The sequence below is a fragment of the Monodelphis domestica genome, chromosome 4 (genome assembly GCF_027887165.1).
Source record: "Monodelphis domestica isolate mMonDom1 chromosome 4, mMonDom1.pri, whole genome shotgun sequence".
Lineage (NCBI taxonomy): Eukaryota > Metazoa > Chordata > Mammalia > Didelphimorphia > Didelphidae > Monodelphis > Monodelphis domestica.
Genome location: NC_077230.1, coordinates 16,906,879 through 16,927,104, shown reverse-complemented (window position 1 = coordinate 16,927,104; position 20,226 = coordinate 16,906,879). Strand labels below are relative to the sequence as shown.

Below are 20,226 nucleotides of genomic sequence, written 5' to 3'. Positions count from 1 at the left end.
TGGTTCCATTAAGAGATGATAAATATGTTATTTGTTCTTATTTTAGAAATAGCTTGAATTTCCTAATGGGCTCTTGGTGGCCTAACCTTGAAGATCTTTATGAAGCAAATGTCCCAGTGTATAGATTCATTCAGCGGCCAGGAGATTTGGTTTGGATAAATGCAGGCACTGTCCACTGGGTTCAGGCTATTGGATGGTGCAACAACATTGCTTGGAATGTTGGCCCACTTACAGGTATTTTTTAAAATATGAAGAATGTGCGAAAATACTTAAGAAAATAATTCCCTTAAATTCTCGAATTGGTTTTTTTTTACTTCTCCAAAAAGAATAGTCTCTTTTATCCATGTTTCTTGACATATATTGGAAAATAACATTAAAAATCTGAAGAAGGAACTACCAACCATGTTGCTTAAAAATCTTAATTTGCAAATTAGGAAATTGAATTCTAACTAGTCCATTTCAATCAGTTAAATTTTAGAAAACAAAAATTTATATATATGGTTTTAATCATTTTTCATTAATTTTTTTTAAAGCTCTAGTTGAAAACAAAGCAATAATATAGTTGGTTATTTTTTTAAATAATCTTAAAACTCACTTGGTGACCTACCATATTCAAATAGAAGCTTGAATTAAATCGTCCCTTGCTTCATTGTAAAACAGAAAATAATCTCATGGTGTTCCATTACTATGTGTTACATTTTTAAAATTAATGTTTAATATATGTGTTAACATTTTTAAAATTAATGTTTAATATATCAGTGTGTTTATCTTGCTCATATTTTTATTGTTCTATTACTTTAAAACAAGTTATTTTTTTGTAATTTTTCCTCTTTGGTTTTTAGCCTGCCAATATAAATTGGCAGTGGAACGGTACGAGTGGAACAAATTACAGAGTGTAAAATCAATAGTGCCCATGATTCATCTCTCATGGAATATGGCGCGAAATATCAAGGTTTCTGATCCAAAGCTTTTTGAAATGATCAAGTAAGTGTTTTGTTAAAACTATTAGACTTCTCTCCTTTGATGTGGAAGTGAAGAATAAGTTACTTCTTTTTGTTGGATACAGTGTTAATGCCATATGAAGAAATAGTTATATTTAAGCACTGGGAAAGAACACAAAGCTCATATTATCCAATTCCTTCATTTTATAGATTAGTTTTTTTTTTTTTCAAAAAGGAAGGATAAAGGCTGCTGGTAGATGGATCGGTAATGTGGTCATGTGACTTTTCCAGGGTCACAGCTAAAATATGTCTGAGGTCAAATTTGAAACCAGGTCCTCACAACTCCAGACCTGATAAAGGAACATTGAATACATAATAAATCAGAGAGCCAGGATTCAAAACCAGAGTCCTTGATTACCCCCATATCTCAGCACTATGGAAAATTAATGCTCATATCTTTGATTTTTTTAAGTTTCATCCTTACTTGGCTATATATACAGATAATGAAAGAAAGGGTATGGGTAAACTTAAAACTACTTAAAATGTACATGCTTTTCTCTTTTTCCATCCCTATTATTCCCCAAGCTAGGAACCATGATACTTAGACAGATTGATAGCCCAAGTGATTATCAGGGCAGTATTCTCAAGTTTGGTGGAGAACTGGTAGGTTCAGCTTTTGGTATAGGGCAGAAAATAGGCCATGTAGATAATTCCAGATGTAGAAAATAAGAGTATAAATATTTGAGAATTAAGTATATAGCATATTGTTTTTTCTAATTGAACAAAATGTAAAGTGAAAATGGATACATTTTCTTTTATCCATAGGAATTAAAATTATTGGCTTTTTAATGTTAGTGACAAAATTTAAATATATTTTATCCAAATGCCTTTCACATTTATCAGAAGTTCATTTTGTAGATATGTTGTAAATTACCGAATAAATTTGAACCAATTGAAAAATAACATTGAAAAATTGAATAACAATCAAAGCTAATCGTCAGTCCTTCAATAAATTTGATGCCTTATAATGTACTGCTTTTTCAATCAGATGCTACTTGGAATTTATGGAGTATTGCCTTGCTCTGTAAGGAAAATAAAAATGCTAGAAATGAAAGGGCTTTTTTAGTGTGGGGGTTGTCCTTCAAAAAAAAATTCAGTTAGTTTTTCTAATATGTTGTGTATGCCCTTATTTTGTACTGATGATAATATATTCAATGCTTGTAAAATAAAATTACTTCTTTCAAAGAATAGGTATATATTTTGTTGAAAGTAAATTAGGCAGAAAATTCTGGTCATTAAACATACATAGTAGAACCAAGAGATTAAATTATATTAATTTTATTAAACTTTATAGGGCATATTAAAGTAAAAACCGAAAACAAAAAGCATTTATCTTTGTGTATTTCCCTATATTTCAGTTCCTCTTTACAAAACAGATCATCTACAATAAGAAATATTTTGATCATCATAAAAGTATAGAAGATAGTAGAAATCATCTGGCCCACTTTCCCACCTAATATTAGAATCCTATCTGAATCATTTCTACCATGATACAGCTTTTACTTAAACATTTCTGTATATTGGGTGCATTACATCTGATGAAGTCTGTGCCATTATTATATGTCTTTTCTAATTGTTACCAAATTCTTTATTACTTGATGAATATATATAATCTCAATGTTGTGGGTATTATAATTGTATATTTACGGTGATTGTAGCTCTTCAACATATTAAATCTTATCTCTAATTCTAGCTACAAGTCTGTCTCTTTTTCCAATTATACACATCTCTTATGTCTTATATAAAGAAGGCAAATGACTGCTTCCTCTTTGGGCAGAAATCTGTGTCTTGTAACTTTCTCTTGGATCCTATTTTGAGGTTTTTTTAGGCCCTCACAGGGGGGGAAAAACCAAATCACTATTGTCTCATTCATTTTCATTTGAAATTTTTATCTTTTCCTTCTTGGTTTATTTTTCTCAAGATTAAATGTCCTTTCTGTATCTTAATCCAAATTCTTCAAGCCAAAAGAAAATCTTGTAGTATACCACTAAAGACTTCTCTTCAGGCTGATTCTGATGCTTTAGAGTACCATTGTTTAACAGTCACAGAATATGGTTTATTAACCATATCAAATGTAAATAGAAATTGATGTTTAACTTTTATAGATATGGTACACTTTTATATATGGTAAGTAAAATAAAACAAATGGAACAAACCAATGCTGGAACCAGAAAGTTTAAGAACCAACAAAGGGTTATTGAGTTAACCAGTAAGGAAGACCCACCCTTGCAAACAGAGATTTCCTGCAGGAAAAGAAGGACAAGGCTTATATAGGTTTAGATTCAGAAAGAGATAAATTGGGAACTGGGAACTTCTGGATTCAACAGGGTTTGGGAATTAGAAGAACATGTAACTAGAAAGAATCTTTTTGGATTAGCCGAGATTATCTAATTTCTTCTATTAGTTTTAGATACTTACTGTTTCAACAGAATGGTCAGAGACAGGGCAGGAGCTTCAATACAAACAGGATCAGGAACACAACAGGAATTGCAGACTAAGTGGTATTACCTTTAATTTTCTCATCTACCTACAACACAAAATATTTCAGTATATTTTAAATCTCCTACCCCTCATCCCCCTCCCATCTTTCCATAAAACCCTTGGCTGTACTTGTAAACTATTGTTTCAGTGTATTCCTTTATTATGTATGCTTTTCACATATGCTTGTTTCTTTATTCCATTGGTATAATTTTTATATCATGTAAAATTATATTAATGTCTGAATTAGGGATGTATTTCTATACTCATTTCCCTCTTTGTGGTACATGGAAAATACATCAACTGATTCCTTCTTTTACAGTATCCCTGGCCCCATCCCCTCATAATAGAAATATTTTAATATAAAATATATGGTAAAAGAATTCACATTTGTATGTGTGAGCAAATTGGTTTATGTTTGTGATGTCTATATTATTATGTACATTATATTATGTACTTACACACATTTTTATATACATATACCTGTCTTTCAGTTGTTTTTCCACTTAACCCTTAAAAATTTTTATTTTATTATATTGTAGAAATAGGGTGCCTGACCAAGGAAACAGTTAGGTACACAATATACAGAGCAAATGAGCATAGTAACTGAATATTTGATAAATCTTAAACATTCCAGATATTGGGACAGGAATTAGCTGTTTGATAAAAATTGCTGGAAATTGGAATGTGGTCTGGCAGGGAAAAAAGCAGCTTTTAAAAAGGGTACATGACATATATGAAAGATATATCATAAGTAAATTTGTGGGTCAGGGAATAAATTACCTCTTAGATCTATGAATAGTGCAAGAATTCATGACCAAATAAGGGATAGATTCACATGAGATAAAATGGTTAATTTTGATAATATAAAATTTTATTCATTCATTTGTTTATTTGTTTGTTCATTTATTTATGGAGAATTTTATTTAATTAGTCAATTTAGAACATTATTCCTTGGTTACAAAAATCATATTCTTTTCCTCCCTCCTCCCCTTCCCCCTTCCCATAACCAACACACAATTCCACTGGGTTTTACACGTATCCTTGCTCAAAACTTATTTTCATGATGTTGATGTTTGCACTAGGATGATCATTTGGAGTCTACATCCCCAACCATATCTCCCTCAACCCATGTGATCAAGCAGTTGTTTTTCTTTTGTATTTCTACTCCCACAGTTCTTCCTCTGAATGTGGATAGTGTTTTTTCTCATATATCCCTCTGAATTGACCTGGATCATTGCTGCTACTAGAGAAGTCCATTACATTTGATTGTACAACAGTGTACAATCTCTGTACAATTGTACATCTCTGTGTGCAAATGTTCTTCTGGTTCTTCTCCTTTCACTCTGCATCAGTTCCTGGAGGTCATTCCAGTTCACATGGAACTCCTCCAGTTAAATTCCTTTGAGCACAATAGTATTCCATCACATTGATATACCACAGTTTGTTCAGCCATTCCCCAATTGAAGGGCATCCCCTCATTTTCCAATCTTTTGCCAACACAAAGAGCGCAGCTATGAATATTCTTGTACAAGTCTTTTTCCTTATTACCTCTTTGGGGTACAAACACAGCAGTGCTATGGCTAGATCAAAAGGCAGACAGTCTTTTACTACCATTTGGGCTAAAGTCTCTGTACAGACAAAACCAATGCAACCAAAATTAGAAGAAAAGTAAGAAATGGAAGGGGGAAATCTTTGAAGCAATATTTTGATAAAGGTCTTATTTGTCAAATATGTAAGGATCTAAGTCAAATGTATAAGAAAAGCCATTTTCTAATTGATAAATGGGGTCAAAAGATATGAGCAGGAAACTCACAAGGAAAAAAATAAAAGCTGTCAATGTCACAAAAAAATTATTTAAGTCAACGAATGATTAGAAAAACACAAATTAAAACCACTCTGCGGTACTTCCCTCACATTATTAGATTTTTGACGAAGATGACAAAAAAGAAAAATGACATGGGGGAAAATACACACACTCACACACTGTTGGTAGAGCTATGACCTAGTTCAAAGATTCTTGAGAGTTATTTGGAACTATGCTCCAAAACCTAGAAAGCTACCATATTTTGAACCCCGCAATACTACTCTTAGCAGTTATAGTTATCCTACACTATAAAAATAGCATTTTGAGATATATATCACAAAGAAATCAGAGAAAAGTGAAAGCGACACATGTATAGAAAAATACTTACTCCAGCAATTTTTGTGGGTCCAAAAATAAAATTGAAGTTATAAAAGAAGAAATTCCTTAATCAATACTATAACCAATCCATTTCAATATTAAAATAGCTATAAGAGAATATAGAACAAGTTGGAAATACTGATGTCAATCCTTCAGCATTATAAAGGAAGAAAAAAATTCTAAATGGAGAATTCTTAATTTCTCATTGGAAAGTTCTGGGGAGGAGGTAGCATTTGACCTGGATCTCAAAGGATATAGATAGGCTTTTGATCCTATGAAATTGGAAGAACAAAATATTCTAGTGTTAGGACACATTACAGAAAATACTGAAGTACTTCTTTTTCTGAAAATGACAAAAATAGCAAATAGTTGAGGTATTCTTGAAAACTATAGACAAAGTAAGATGATCATGGATCAGGAAACATCTCTTATAATATTGTTATTAAATCAGGTAACTGTTTTTGAAGAATATTCAATAGCACATGTTTTTTTCCTAATACATCCAAAGAAGAAAGCTTACAAAAAGAAGTATCAATTTGAGAGTGAAGATTATCTAAAACTTTAAGGCCACCAACTTAGGTGGCAGAATGACTGAATGCTACCTGGAGTTGGAAAGAACTGAATTCACATCTTGCCTCGGACTTTGACTGTATGACAAAGGCAAATCATTTAACCTCTCTCTGTTTTTATTTCCTTAACTATATAATCTACCCCCAGAGTTGTGAGGTTCAAGTGACTTAATATTTGTGAAACTGCTTGGCAGACTCCTTCCTTTTTTCATGTTGGATTGTGGAATTTATTTAAAATTGAAGTTCATATTTGCTCTTTCCTCAGAGTCACAGTGAACCAACAGTCCTAGTTTCCTTGAGACATATGTAAATCGGGGGGGGGGGGGGGGGTTAGTTAGCATAGTGAATAGAGCACCAGACATGGAGTCAGAAGGACCTGGGTTCAAATTATACCTCAGATACTTCCTAACTGTGTAATCCTGGGCAAGTCACTTAATTGACAAGCCCTTGCTATTCTGCTGTTTTAAAATTAATACTAAGACAAAAGATAAGGGTTTTTGATAGAGAAATCTTTTATCTAGTCATTTATGAGTAAAATATCCCTTCCAAAATGTCCTCCTAGTTGGTATAGCAACCTTTTTCCATTTATTCAATTATTTGTCATCCCTTGTCCTCATTACTATCTGACTTGACTATTGTAAACCTCCACACACACACACACCCTCCACCCCCCAATATGATCAAGGACATTTCTTTCTCCCTCTTGGAAAAACTCAGGTCATACACCATCTTCTCTAAGAAGCCTTCCAATTCTAGTTAAAGATCATCTTCTAATTACCGTCATTGGGCTTCAGTTTTGATCCAGGTTTGAATCATGAATCATGAACTAAACTGGTTTATTGAAGGCTAAAGTTTTTAACTAGAAACTCTTGAACTAAAATTTAAACTTAAAAATAGTAGGAATTATTGAATTTATACCCTCAGAACCTAGTATAGTGGCTACGTAGGCACTTAATAAATGCCTGGTGATTTTTGATAAATGTGTTAAATAGCATTATTTCTAAATGAATGTAAATGAAAGAACACCTCCTGAGCAAAGATTATCATGAGAATATTCAAGAAATATACCATATATATTGCTAATGTTAGATTTATTGACAATTTTACTCATTATACTCGAGAGATTTGGTTAGTGGCTTGACCTAAAAAGGTTTTCTAAAAAGTTCTTATTTAATATTGTTATATTTAACTCAGCAAGCTTTATAATTGTTTTTTATGTTCATAAATTTATTGTTCTTATTTTTGATTTTTCAAACCTGTGATAATCATTTCTTCCCTAATTAAAGGGCCCTTCTAGGGGTCAGGAAAGAAATACAGCATACCAAAGAAGTGAAAATTGAAACAAAGTGTCAAAAAGCAGTTTTTTGCTAGAATATTGCTTATTTTTGAATGTCAATTAAAATATAAGCTCTGAGTAAATTAATTCAATTGCTCAAAGGTGGATGCTGTGGCCCAGGGAAGATACAATGACTTTTTCAAAATCACTTTTTAAGTATCAAAGGAAGGATTTGAACTTAAGTCTTTTTACTTCATACAGCTAATATTTTTTTCCACAATACCATACTAATCCTCCACCATTAAGGATTCTACTAATTGTTAATAATTAAGTAACTGTTAAAATATACTTTCTTCTTTAAATTGAATATAAGCCCCAGATATCTCTAAAATTGTTTAAACACTTTAACATCTTAGAAACCAAAGAATCACTGTTGTAGAGAGCTGACCTTGGAGTATTTAACTTGGGTATTTAGATGGTACAAATAAAATGCCATGCCCAGAGTCAGGAAGACTCATTTTCCTTAGTTCAAATAGTAATGTGACCCTGTGGCAAGTCACTTAATTCTATGTGTCTCAGTTTCCTCACCTATAAAATGGAGATCATAAAAGTACCTACCTCCCAGGGTTATTTTGAGGATCAAATGATATATTAATTGTAAAGAACTTAATACAGTGGTTTTGAAAGTGTTAGCTATCATCGTTTCCAGTAAACCTCTTGGGAATTATACTCTAAAACTATATTGTAGAATAGATAACTTTTCTTTGTTTTTAGAGGGACTTTCTTCACTGATAATTCCCTATCCTTTACCATTGAAATCATTAGTCCAGTTCAAAACAACATAAAAATCATTGGGAGGGACCATTCTTGGTGAAATTATTATTGGGAAACCATGCAAACTGGGTCTTTAGGGATTCTTGCATAAAATGTTAAACAACACCTTAGAGATCATTTAATACAAAACCCTTTGGAAAAAATCAAGTCAAGAAAAGTTAAGGCTATTAAATAATTTGGGAAAATTGTTTGGGAAGTTAGAGATGTCAAACACATAGAGACCCAGAATAAAGAATAAATGGGAAATATTTAACAATGAATTAAAAATAAAGCAGAAAATAGATAGTTTAACTTGTAATTTTCTAAGTCAACATGTGGCCTACACAGATCCTTTATGTTCAGCTTTAATGACTCCATTACTATTTGAGTTTGACTCCACTGATATAAAAATATTGGCATGCTATAGTAATTGTAGGAATGAGAAGCAGAGGAAAATAGGAAATTGTGGTCATATAATTAGTTTCATGATATTTTATTTGACCATTTAATTAAATCATAAAACCTCTATTAATTTTTTTTCGGCTTTAGAATTTCATTAGTAGTGCAACCTGAAATAATGTATCCTGCATATCTGCCTTTATAGGAGAAAATGAACCTCCAGGATTCATAGAATTTTAGAGGGGACATGGTAACCATCTTTAACATTGAAGAATCCCTTCAACACCATTCCCAAAAGAGTAATAATTCACCTTGTGTTTGGAGATCTCAAGTAAAGGATTAACCACTATAATATCAGGAAGTTTTTCCTTATAACAAGTCAAAGTAATAATCAAGTCTCTTTCCAAGATAGAAGGAAAGGAAAAGTTTATTTTGGCTAAAATCAGCCTTATTTTTTTTTTCAGAAGTCATATGATAGTAATTCATATTTTCTACAGAATACATTGTTGTTTTTCTATTATTTAGCTTTAGATTGACATGTTTTTTATTGATTAGCATCTTAAAATTGTTTCACTGGTATGTGAAATTATACATAATTGATAACACTTTTCAAGTCATAGAAGTTGGATTAGTGAAAGCAGAGAATAACCAAAACTTATTTCTTGAGTCCTGCATTATAAACCCTTTAATATAAACCAATATTCTTCATAGTAAAATACTTTTGTTTATTCAATTGTTTGTTGTTCATTTATTTTTTTCTTGCTCTGCCCCCTATCCAATAGGTATTGTCTGTTAAGAACTCTGAAGCAGTGTCAGATGCTGAGAGAGGCTCTACTTACTGCTGGAAAGGAGATCGTGTGGCACGGACGCTCAAAAGAAGAACCGGCTCATTACTGTAGCATCTGTGAGGTCAGTTCCTATGCTGCCGTTCCTCACTGGTTGGTTGTTTCGAATACACCTACTTTCCACTTTGGACTTTTAAGTGATTGTTTGATCAATTGTATTAACAGTTCAGTTTTGATTCAAAAGGCAAACCGACAAAAAGATCCAAAAATACGTTTTGAAATATAATGAATGTGAAAATCTTCATGAAATTTTGAAAGATATATTGCAGAGGGTGTTCTTTCATTGACATCCTCTGCAATATATCTTTCAAAATTTTATGATTCATCGTTGAAGAAATAAGTTACTTTTTGTTTGTCTTGGGATTTTTTCCAGGTGACTTGTCTTCAGAGTTGTAGCAGTTGTTAACTTGAGTCTGAAAACTTTGTGCTATTGATTTCAGCCTTGTACTTTATAATGTAAAGTGTAAATTCATTAATCTTTTTCTAGTGCTTCTCAAAATCTTGAAGTTTTTAAATAGGCAAGTGCCTTAGAGCAGTGTAAACACATTTGACAACATGTTTTCCAACAGCTAGGCTTCTTTTATTATTTCTCCTTCTAGAGATGATAAGGGGAAAATCCACTCTATAGATGTATTGGTATTTATGTTAAAAGGAATGATTTATTTCATTGATTTCTAGCAAATAACCTCCAAAATAAACTAGGGAGGGAATTCTCCTGATCACCTTCCCCACCCCCTCACCCCCATCATACAGGATGTATAGCCCTCTTTTAAAGGTCCTTCTTTCCTTTTTCTGTTCCATCATTATAGGACAATCTAGAAGTGATTGAGCTGGGGAAATTTTAAAAAAATACATATTACATAAGCAAAGTTATCTCCCAGATTTTTTTGTCACTTGTAATTCAGAATAGGAACAGGTGAAACTAGAATAAAAGACTTGAGTTATCAGAGATGATGGCTGATGCTTGTTTTCTATAAAGAATTATGACTATTGGTGTTTGTGCTAGGGAGAGTACTATTAATCTTTTTCTTGCACAAAGACAAATCTTTAAGAGAGAATTGGAGAAAAGTTGACTCACTCTTTCAACAGTTTATACACTTGAAAAATGGAAGGTGGACCTTTTCTGCTAGGTTTGGAAAGGTATCTTAAACTTTTTTACATTCTCTATTACTCTGTTATCACTCAGTTATTTGCATAAGACTTTTGTGTAATATTAATAATATGGAAATAGGTTTTGATCATTGATACGTGTAAAACTCAGTTGAATTGCTCATTGGCCATGGGAGGGCGTAAGGAAGAGGAGAGGAAAAGAACATGAAATATGTAACCATGGGAAAATACTCTTAATTAATTGAATTTAAAAAATAAAGACTTTTGCCCAATACAAATAAGAGCTAAGCCTGAAGTTGTAATAAAACTAGAATTTTAGGTAACTGCCAAGATTCTTTTATTTGAAGAGGTTCTCTTAAGTTCTTAATGCCATTAAATGAGAAAACTGGCAAGTTAGTTCTTGTCACTTCACAAGCAGTCTTATGTGCATGTTTTGATTTTGTTTCTTCATTAAGCGTTTTCTAAAAAACGTTTAGTTATGTTGGCAATATTTTACACCTTAAATCTTGAGCTAAGTGTAACAATTTGACTTAACTGTATATATAACCCCAAATGTCAAATGCCCTTTGTCTTGTGGGTATTTATTAACTGCTGATCACACAGATGTTCTGTGCTTTCAAAATTGGGAAATATCTTAAATTATACAAATGCTCTTTTTAAAATTTACATCGAGTGATAAGATACTCAACTTCCAAGGGAAAAAATACTTTTTTTCACATTTCAGCTCTCAGTGGCCCATACTCTACCTTGAAGAAAAAAATAAAACCAGTTCTTATCACCTCTCCCTAGCAGGCAACAGAATATTTGTCGGTATCAGCTTGCAAAATGGCACTCCAAAATACTGCCTGCATATATGTTATCAGGAATTTAATTTTCCTCAATAATAATGCTCAGGTCTTACTGACTCACAATGCTGATGGCTTTTCTAACAATATCATGTTTTTCTGTAACTTTTTTTAGCCAGTGGAGAATTTTCATATAGTCCTGTACATGAGAAGTTGCAGAAACAGTAGGACACATAATTGTTTTACGGTCTTTTACTATATGCTTATGTTGTATTTTGGTATATAAACATATGCCCTTTTTGTATGTGAAGAAAATGTCTCCTCACCATTGCTAGGCCACAGAAATTTTGGGGGAAAGACAGACAGTTGAGATACTTAAAAAAAAAAAAGGTTGAAAAATTCATAGGTGGACTCCTATTTGATCATTTCAAATATTATGGTAAGCTCTTTGCTAATGGGGATTATTTCTTTCTTTTGCCTGTATCCTTCGTACCTAGCATAGTGGCACATACATTTTTAATAAATTGATAGTCCGTTGACTGATTGGCACAATTTATCCTACCATAGTATTTTGGGGCAATGACTTCCTAATTGTAGTACCTAGTCAATCAAGAATGATTTAAAGGGTAGGGGGATGTTGAATTATCCTGTCAAATTTAATGTTTGGATGTTATAAGCACCACAGCAATAGATAGCATGTAATTAGCAGCAAGGGTATTATTGTTTTATGCAACTAACACTTAACATTATTGAATTTGTATCTTTGTCTTGGTCACTAGAGAAAGTATTCAAAGAGATATGAGAGTAACTTATGCTGAAGCATAAAGTGGCATGGGAGCAGTTGGGTGGCAAGTCACTCAGCCCCAAAAGTCTTACCCTTACTACTCTTTAACTAAGTTCTAAGATCGAAAGCAACTTACATGTGTGTGTGCGCGTGTGCATGTGTGTGACATGTCACTCCACTTTGGACATGGACTCCTTTTACTCCTCAGTTGGGCTGTAACCATAAGTTATTTCTCTCTTGGAACAAGCTTCGGTTGCACTCCTCCTACAATGAAAAATTTAATCTTCATGTTTTGGGGAGAATAAAAAACCTTGATAACATTTAGTACCTAGAAAAATTTCTGTTCTCTCATCTGATTTCCTATATATGTTCTTATATACATAAAATCTAATTTATATTTTATTCATATTGTGTGTGTGTATATACAATCTTACTTTTTACAAAACTACAAACTAAGTAGTCAGCAAAACCGAGTTTTTTTTTAATAAGGAAAGAGATAGATCCATGATAATCAGCCCACTACACAGAGCCAGGTGCTAAAATACTACACAAAGTCAGGACCCTGGGGCTCTGGGAGGATCAGCTTTAGATGATTCTCCAAAAAATAATAGACCTTGGGAGCTACCTAGGAGAGAACTTAATACAAGGAAAGCAACTACTATGACAAAAAAGTGTACTTAACATTTGACTATTATTTGCTCGTCCCACCCAAACTGGGATCATCAAGCACTTTAAGGTCTATTGTTCAGTCTGAACCAGATTTGTGATTTTTGTTTCTAATATTGATGTAAATTTACACTATTTATAAATACTTATTTATTGCTTGGAAATATTTGTGAATGAAATGCTGTTGTTTTTTCCAGATTGCCTGCCATTGTACAAGGATAGTGTCTTTATATAATCTATCCCTTTTCTCCTAACAAGTCAAGTTTGGCAACATTCCTAAGTGATATGGGGCCAGGTATTTTACTCCATTTAAGAGTTAAACCTACAGGGTTGATGCTGTTTTAGCAACTGCCCTTAACCAGTGTATACTGACTGTAACAGACCTTGAAAAATAATTTCCACATGAGACTCTCCCCCTTATCTATAGCTAAGAATTTTCTGTATCAATACTAGGTACTCTTTTCTTTTCTCTGAAATAGGTAGAAGTCTTTGATCTGCTTTTCATCACTAATGAAAGCAATTCTCGAAAGACCTACATCGTACATTGCCAAGACTGTGCGCGAAAAACAAGTGGGAGCCTGGAAAATTTTGTGGTGCTAGAACAGTACAGAATGGAGGATTTGATGCAAGTTTATGACCAATTTACATTAGTAAGTGAAATTATCATGTGAGTATATAATTAACTGGGTTAAGAAGTAGCAGCATTTTTCTTTTCCAAGCAGTAAATAGGAGGTAATAAGATACTTGTAATTAAGCATATTCCTTATTTATCGTACTTTACCTGTGAAATAGATATAAAATTTCCTCTCTACTACTCCTTTCCCCTCCCTTTCCTTCTGCTTATGTACTGTCATCATAATACTACCTAAGACCTTATGGTTCTTCTACTCTTGTTTGTGCTTTTCAGAAAATTTATATTTATTATACAGTGATCTTATTTGAAATGTGTTCATTGTAGCAGGAAGAAAAAGATTACACATTTCCTGATTATTTTTCCTGCTTGTACAGACACACAGATATATATATGTTTTGTGTAGATATGATATGATATAAATATATACAATAGATTTCTCTAGACTAATTGTATTCAAGATATTTTAAACAAAAATGTTAACTGGGAAAACATTTGGCAAAGGTAACTTATTAGTATGACAATATTTGAAATTCACACATCTGTTCAAACATAAAACCATTATTAATATATATTATGTATAAATATATATATTAAACTTAAAAAAATTAATTTGCTAGGGTTTTTCTTTCACATTATGTTAATGAGCATGCAATAGCATTTGATCACTCTGACCTGTTAAGTTTTCAAAGCTTTGGAAATTTGATTCATTGTGTTTTTAACTAAATATGGTCTTCACAAATTTGTCTGGTTAAAATTAGGCAGTGCTTGAAAAAATGCTAATACAGCCTTTTTCATTCTATGCTGTGTGTTTATATTAAAAAGGGATTTCATTTAGGTGAGCTATATTAGAAACTAATAATTTCGTGAAAATAGTGATAATGTTAAGTTGGTTTTCCTTGTCTTCTACAAAAATCTTTTTGAATTCTAAAAAAAAATGGCCAGCCACAAACATCTGGGAAATTAGACTTCTCTGCATATTTTTAAAGAGACAGTAAAATAGGCAGCTGGAAAAAGTGATGGTCATGTACTTTTAGACAAACTGGTTAGAGGCCACTACTGAGATTTCATTGTAGAGTAGATTGTTGGTGACAGTCATTGAACTTTTTCTGAGATTTGTTACATCTTCTGAAAATTTCTTCAAAAGCTGGCAGTGGAATTAAGGTGTTCCTGTTTATGTATCCCTGTAACTAATTACCTTGGTTTTTTTCTGCCCCTAGGCTCCTCCATTACCATCCTCCTCATCTTGACATTGTTCCATGGACATTAAATGAGAACTTTTCTGATATTCAGGAAGTGACCCAGTTCTGCACCACTGGTTTTTGTAGCTATCCCGTAAGGCTGCTGGCTGAAAGCTGTGTCTATGCAACCTTCCAAGTGCGGCGTGTCAACCAACTGGACAGGAGAGAGCACTGCTCCTACTCCAGAACTCAAAATAAAGCTGAACCAGCTACACTTCAAAAAAAAAAAATTTCCACGTTTTGTATATATCTGACAAAACTGGCAACATTATACAGACTACTGACTTGAAGACCACCTCTTTTATATTTCTCTGTTTCTGGGCTGATGACTTGGTTTCATCCCTTTCCTAACCCTTCACCACCTCCAGAATTTTCCTTGGAAAAAGTACTAGCCTAGCTGGTCATTTCTTTGTAAGGTAGTTAGAAATTTTAAGTCTTTCTTTGGGCAACATTTTTTTTTTAATGTGAAAAGTTAGGTGATAAAATTTTTTTACTTCTTTTATGTTTTTCTGTCTTGTTTTAAAACCATGACGGTTATACTTTTGGTTCCTAAATAAACCTTTAAAAAATTAACAGCCAAGTCACAAAGATAATGGGTTGCACATAGACTAAGGAATAAACTTCAGATTTGTGATTTTTGTTTCTAATCTTGATGTAAATTTACACTATTTATAAATACATATTTATTGCTTGAAAATATTTGTGAATGGAATGCTGTTATTTTTTCCAGATTACCTGCCATTGAAATTTTAAGGAGTTCTGTCATTTCAAACACTACTCCTATTACATTTTCTATATGTAAATAAAACTGCTTAGCATTGTACAGAAACTTTTATTAAAATTGTTTAATGTTTAAAGAGTTTTTCTATTGTTTGAGTTTTAAAAAAAGCCTTTATGTACAGTGCCCAGTTTTTGTTCATTTTTCAAATCTGATTATATATATTTTATATATACTTCTGTGTGTATATATAATATATATAGAAATCTGAATATAAAATATATGTATAAAGATTTAGAACTTAAATTTTTCTCATTTTAAGTTTCACATCTATGGTAGATTTGAGGTGTCTACTGTAAAGTATTGCTTACAAAAGTATGATTATTTTTAAAGAAATATATATGGTATGTATCCTCAAGACCTAAAATGTCTTTCAGACTGGTTTATTGTTAAATTGCATTTACTGCAATAACAGACCAATAAACAATTACTGCCAAAAAAAAGTACAGTAGTAGAAAACAAGTAGTTACTGAACTTGAGATGTTTAAGGGAATATTCTGTGGGTTTGATTTCACTTGACACAGCTGGAGATGGGAAGAAAAGAAAGGTCAAATCTAGATATGTAATTTGAGTTTAGAGAACAATTTTAAGAGATTTGTGTTTAAAATCAGATGTATATTTATATGATTTCCTAATAACACTAAATCCTTAAAAAGATACAATTTAAGGATAAAATTTAAGCCATACTTTCACCACCACCATTATCCCCACAAAAAACAGCTTTCTTTGGTAATATTCACTTAGAAGAAAATATTCATTCTTTCAAGAGAACATTTTAGTTTGAATTATATTTATATGTTAAAAAAACTTTTAATAATAGCACTTTTACATTTTGCATTTGTGTGGCACTTTTTACTTCTCCAAAAAACTTTTTCTTATATTCTTATTTTCTCACATTGTTATTTTAAAGAAATTCCAGAAGCAAGTTAAGTCGGACTAAATTTAAATTTTAATACCTGAGGTTAAATAAAAGACTAAAGAGGGGGGCATCTGGGTAGCTCAGTGGATTGAGAGCCAAACCTAGATATGGGAGGTCCTAGGTTCAAATCCGGCCTCAGACACTTCCCAGATGTGTGACCCTGGGCAAGTCACTTGAGCCCCATTGCCTAGCCCTTACCCCTCTTCTGCCTTGGAGCCAATACACAGTATTGACTCCAAGACAGAAGGTAAGGGTTTAAAAAATAAATAAATAAAATAAAAGACTAAAGAGAATGTGTACTCTCTTAAGGAGTCATGCTGATTACAGTAATGAAGTGCCTTTTTTAAAAACAGCTCTTAAATATCTTGCCCTGCTTGGAAGGTAAAAAAGCACAGAAATACTTTATTAAATTAGTAATAGCAAAGCATAAATATTGATCATTAACTACTGGTAGCAATTGGTACCAATTTAGTAGCAAAAGGAAACAATTTACAGTACTGTCTTAATCTAGAAGCAATAAGTGCTTGGCTGAGTGAGAGCTATTCTACTAAACAGCAGTTCAGTTAGTATTTTACAAGTTATTTTCTCTAATTCCCATGAGTTACTAGAAAAAGAATATGGAATATCTCTTTTTTGCCAACAAAATCCTGAAGAACATTAGGAAATAAAAATGCAAGATCATAAACAAGATAAAGAAGAAATAAGGCGTGTATAGTTATTGGAAAAATGAGAATGATGTTCTTTACAAATCGTGTAGATTTTTATAAATTGAAATAGCCTATTAATTCACAGTTCTTAATTCTTAGTACTATAGTAAGGCTAAGGTAACCTTTAGAGCCCTTGTTTCATTTCTGTTAAATTAGTATATTGATTCATAGTTTTGAAATCTAATGATGTAAGATTTTTGGTGATAAATTCTTAAGTCTTTCATCATCACCATCTTCTATATCTTTTAATAACTTAGTATGAGACTGAGTACTTTTATAGTCATATAAACATAATAGATTATTCACTGGTAATACTTTTGCCTTCAAAAGAAAAATATGATTCAACTGAAGATAAGAGAGAAAGAATCTTATATGGCATTGTTATTTCAACTCCAGCATGCACGTGTGCTAAAGTCTATCAAAAACACTAAACCTTTTCCCTAAATTTTATATACAGAAGATAACTGATCTAGTCAAAGCATTTGCAAGCATTTTACAAACCTTAAAAATGCTATAAAAATGGGATTACTACACTTCATCTCAACCCAAAGATAAAAACATATAAGAATGTAAACTTTTAAAGAAATTTATTACTAATGATTTGCTTACTTTTTATCAGCTCTTTACTGAGCTTTTAGGTGTTAATATTTTGGGGACATGCACACTTTCTAATCTGTAATAATTAACACGTAACTTTAGAGAACTACTAAAGAAAACTTGTGATCAAAGGACAGTCAAGTTCTGAAGGAAAACAGTGAGATGGCAAAAGAGAAGCATTAGAAGGCTTTAAGAACCAAGTGGATAAAAAGGCCTTGAACAAATCAGTAATTTCAGAAAATAAATTGGAGACTTCAAAGTAAATGGAGAAATAATAAAAATTTGGAGTTGTGGCTTTATAAAGAAAAAAAATTTAATTTTTAAAAGCCTTCCATACAAAGACAACATACCTACGTAGAATCAATGGAAAACCTCAGATATAATTCCATAATTTCTTAAGATCTTCTGAAATATATTGTTCTGTTATACAGGAGGTTGAGTCAGAATGAGTAAACTGGGTTTATCAACTAATGAATGTTAATTGCCTCACTTTGTCTTTCCCTTTAGCTAGATCTTTTTTATCTCTAGTCTCTCCCTCCTCCCATCTCTTTGTCTTGTCATCATTTCCTTGCTTCCCAGCCATTTCTAACTTATTTGCTATTAAAATCATTCAAAATATGATTAAAGTTTTTTATTTAAAAAAAAGGCATCTTTTAAATGAAGTGAATTTTATCTTATAAGAGGTTTGACTAAAAGAAGCAGTTCTTCAGGCCCACTGAAAATTAGCCCTATTGTTTTTCAAACTGGAGATTTCAAGAGCAAATTAAATTTATTTTTGTTGCCACATCCCCAAATGACCATTAAATTAAAATACATTTCATTGAAGTCATGAAACAACTCCTTAATTTTACAGTTAAGGAAAAGTGAGACCCACTGAGGTTAAGTAAGTTACTTAACTTTCAGACAGTTACGTTTCTGAAGCAATATTCAAAATGAGATCTTTCCCAAGGTCATCACACTTTCCACTGCCTAATTTCTTACTACCCCTCTGAATTTTCTCAGGATCTCAGATGTAGGAGAGACATCAGAAATGAGTTGGACCAACTATTACCTGAATAGAAACCCAAACATTTTTCATTCCTATATTATACCTACAAGGCTCCAATATTGTTTGTGTTACATGGTATAACCCCAAATAGTGGTTGAATAATGATGGCGAGTTATCAAAAGACCTCCAGGCATTTTCAGCTATTTTGCCTTTTAGCAGAGAGCCCACTTAGGGGTCTAGATAATTTAAGTGCTTCCTCATGCATCAGCAATAAACTGTCCTGTAGCTCTCAGCATCAAAACATAGGAAAACTGAAAGGACTAAAGAAAAAAAGCACCTTGCCTTTCTGTGTAACTCCTGTCCACGTAACGAGCATCCAAATGAATGAGTCCAGAGAATTTGGTGACCAAAGGAAAAGTGTAGTGATCTACATGTAGTCCTTCCCTACAATTTGAATATGTGGGCTTTTATCTTTTAATCCTAGATTCAAAGAGTGATAAGTGAAAGGTATATAACATTATTAGGCTACTTTAAAAGCATAAGTTTCTCAAGGCTGAGCAAGAGAAAATGAGTTTCAAGACTTGGTCTGTAGAGGCTACATTTACTTTTAAAAACTTACGACCCCAGAAGTTGGTAGCAGCAGTTATGAAAGCTATGTTTTAAGTAGAGTGTTTAGGCAGAACAGTGAAGAGAGCACCAGGCCTGGAGTTTCAAATTTGGCCTCAGAAACTTCCTAGCTTCGTCACCCCTGGCAACTGCTAATGCCAACTGCTTAGCCCTTGCTACTCTTCTCTCTTGTAATTGATACTAAAACAAAAAGGTTTAAGGAGGGGAAATAAATTTAGGTCTCCAAACAAAATAACTTATGAGAAAAAATAGTTCTTAGAATAAAAATCATTTCATTTTCCTGAATGGCATGGAGATAACTCTTATGATAAAATTACCTCTCAAATGTCATTCCAGAATCCAGAGAAACAATTACATTCTATAAACTATGTTTCCAGAACTATTTATCTCTACTTTGATTATGAAAGAACAGACATGCGGTCATGGAGTTAGTTGCTGGAAGGGTCCTTAGATGCATCTAACACAACTCAGTTCGTTATTGGTCAGATTCAGCATGAGCAGTTCTAACTGCTTTATTTCTTGAAGAATAAAATGAAAAAACTGAACATGGCTAATTAAGTTCTAATTTGCCCAGATCACAGTAATTCCCTTTTGTGTGGCAGGTACTTAAAGAAACAGTTTTCACTGTCATGGAGCCAAATCTGATACAAAACATTTTCATTTGTGATCAAACAAATGTATTTTCATAAAACCCTCAGACAGGATTCAAAAAGATTTCTGAAAGTAGGAATAGGCAGCATAAATTAAGGATTCGTACTGAAAACATAGCATGTCACTGAATTGGCTTGAGCAGAAACTGAACAGGGCACAGTGTACAAGGAAGAGAT

The 20,226-nt window shown here is 32.5% G+C and overlaps 1 protein-coding gene and 2 non-coding genes across 14 annotated transcripts in view; 2 read left to right on the top strand and 1 right to left on the bottom strand.

The window, feature by feature from the left end:
- KDM6A (lysine demethylase 6A) overlaps positions 1-15,640 on the top strand; it is a 252,356-nt gene extending 236,716 nt beyond the window's left edge. For all 12 annotated transcript variants that reach the window (XM_056826093.1, XM_007493305.3, XM_001366285.5 and 9 more), the window contains 5 exons: positions 47-234; positions 843-984; positions 9,504-9,630; positions 13,391-13,561; positions 14,763-15,640. In XM_056826093.1, coding sequence (XP_056682071.1) covers positions 47-234; positions 843-984; positions 9,504-9,630; positions 13,391-13,561; positions 14,763-14,792 — 658 coding nt within the window. In that variant the 3' untranslated portion in view covers positions 14,793-15,640. The remainder of the gene's footprint in view (positions 1-46; positions 235-842; positions 985-9,503; positions 9,631-13,390; positions 13,562-14,762) is intronic.
- MIR7312B (microRNA mir-7312b) lies at positions 9,819-9,874 on the bottom strand. The gene has a single exon (NR_162898.1). It is a non-coding gene; the product is annotated as a microRNA mir-7312b (primary transcript).
- MIR7312 (microRNA mir-7312) lies at positions 9,821-9,876 on the top strand. Its single transcript, NR_127525.1, has one exon. It is a non-coding gene; the product is annotated as a microRNA mir-7312 (primary transcript).
- Positions 15,641-20,226: the final 4,586 nt, after the last annotated feature.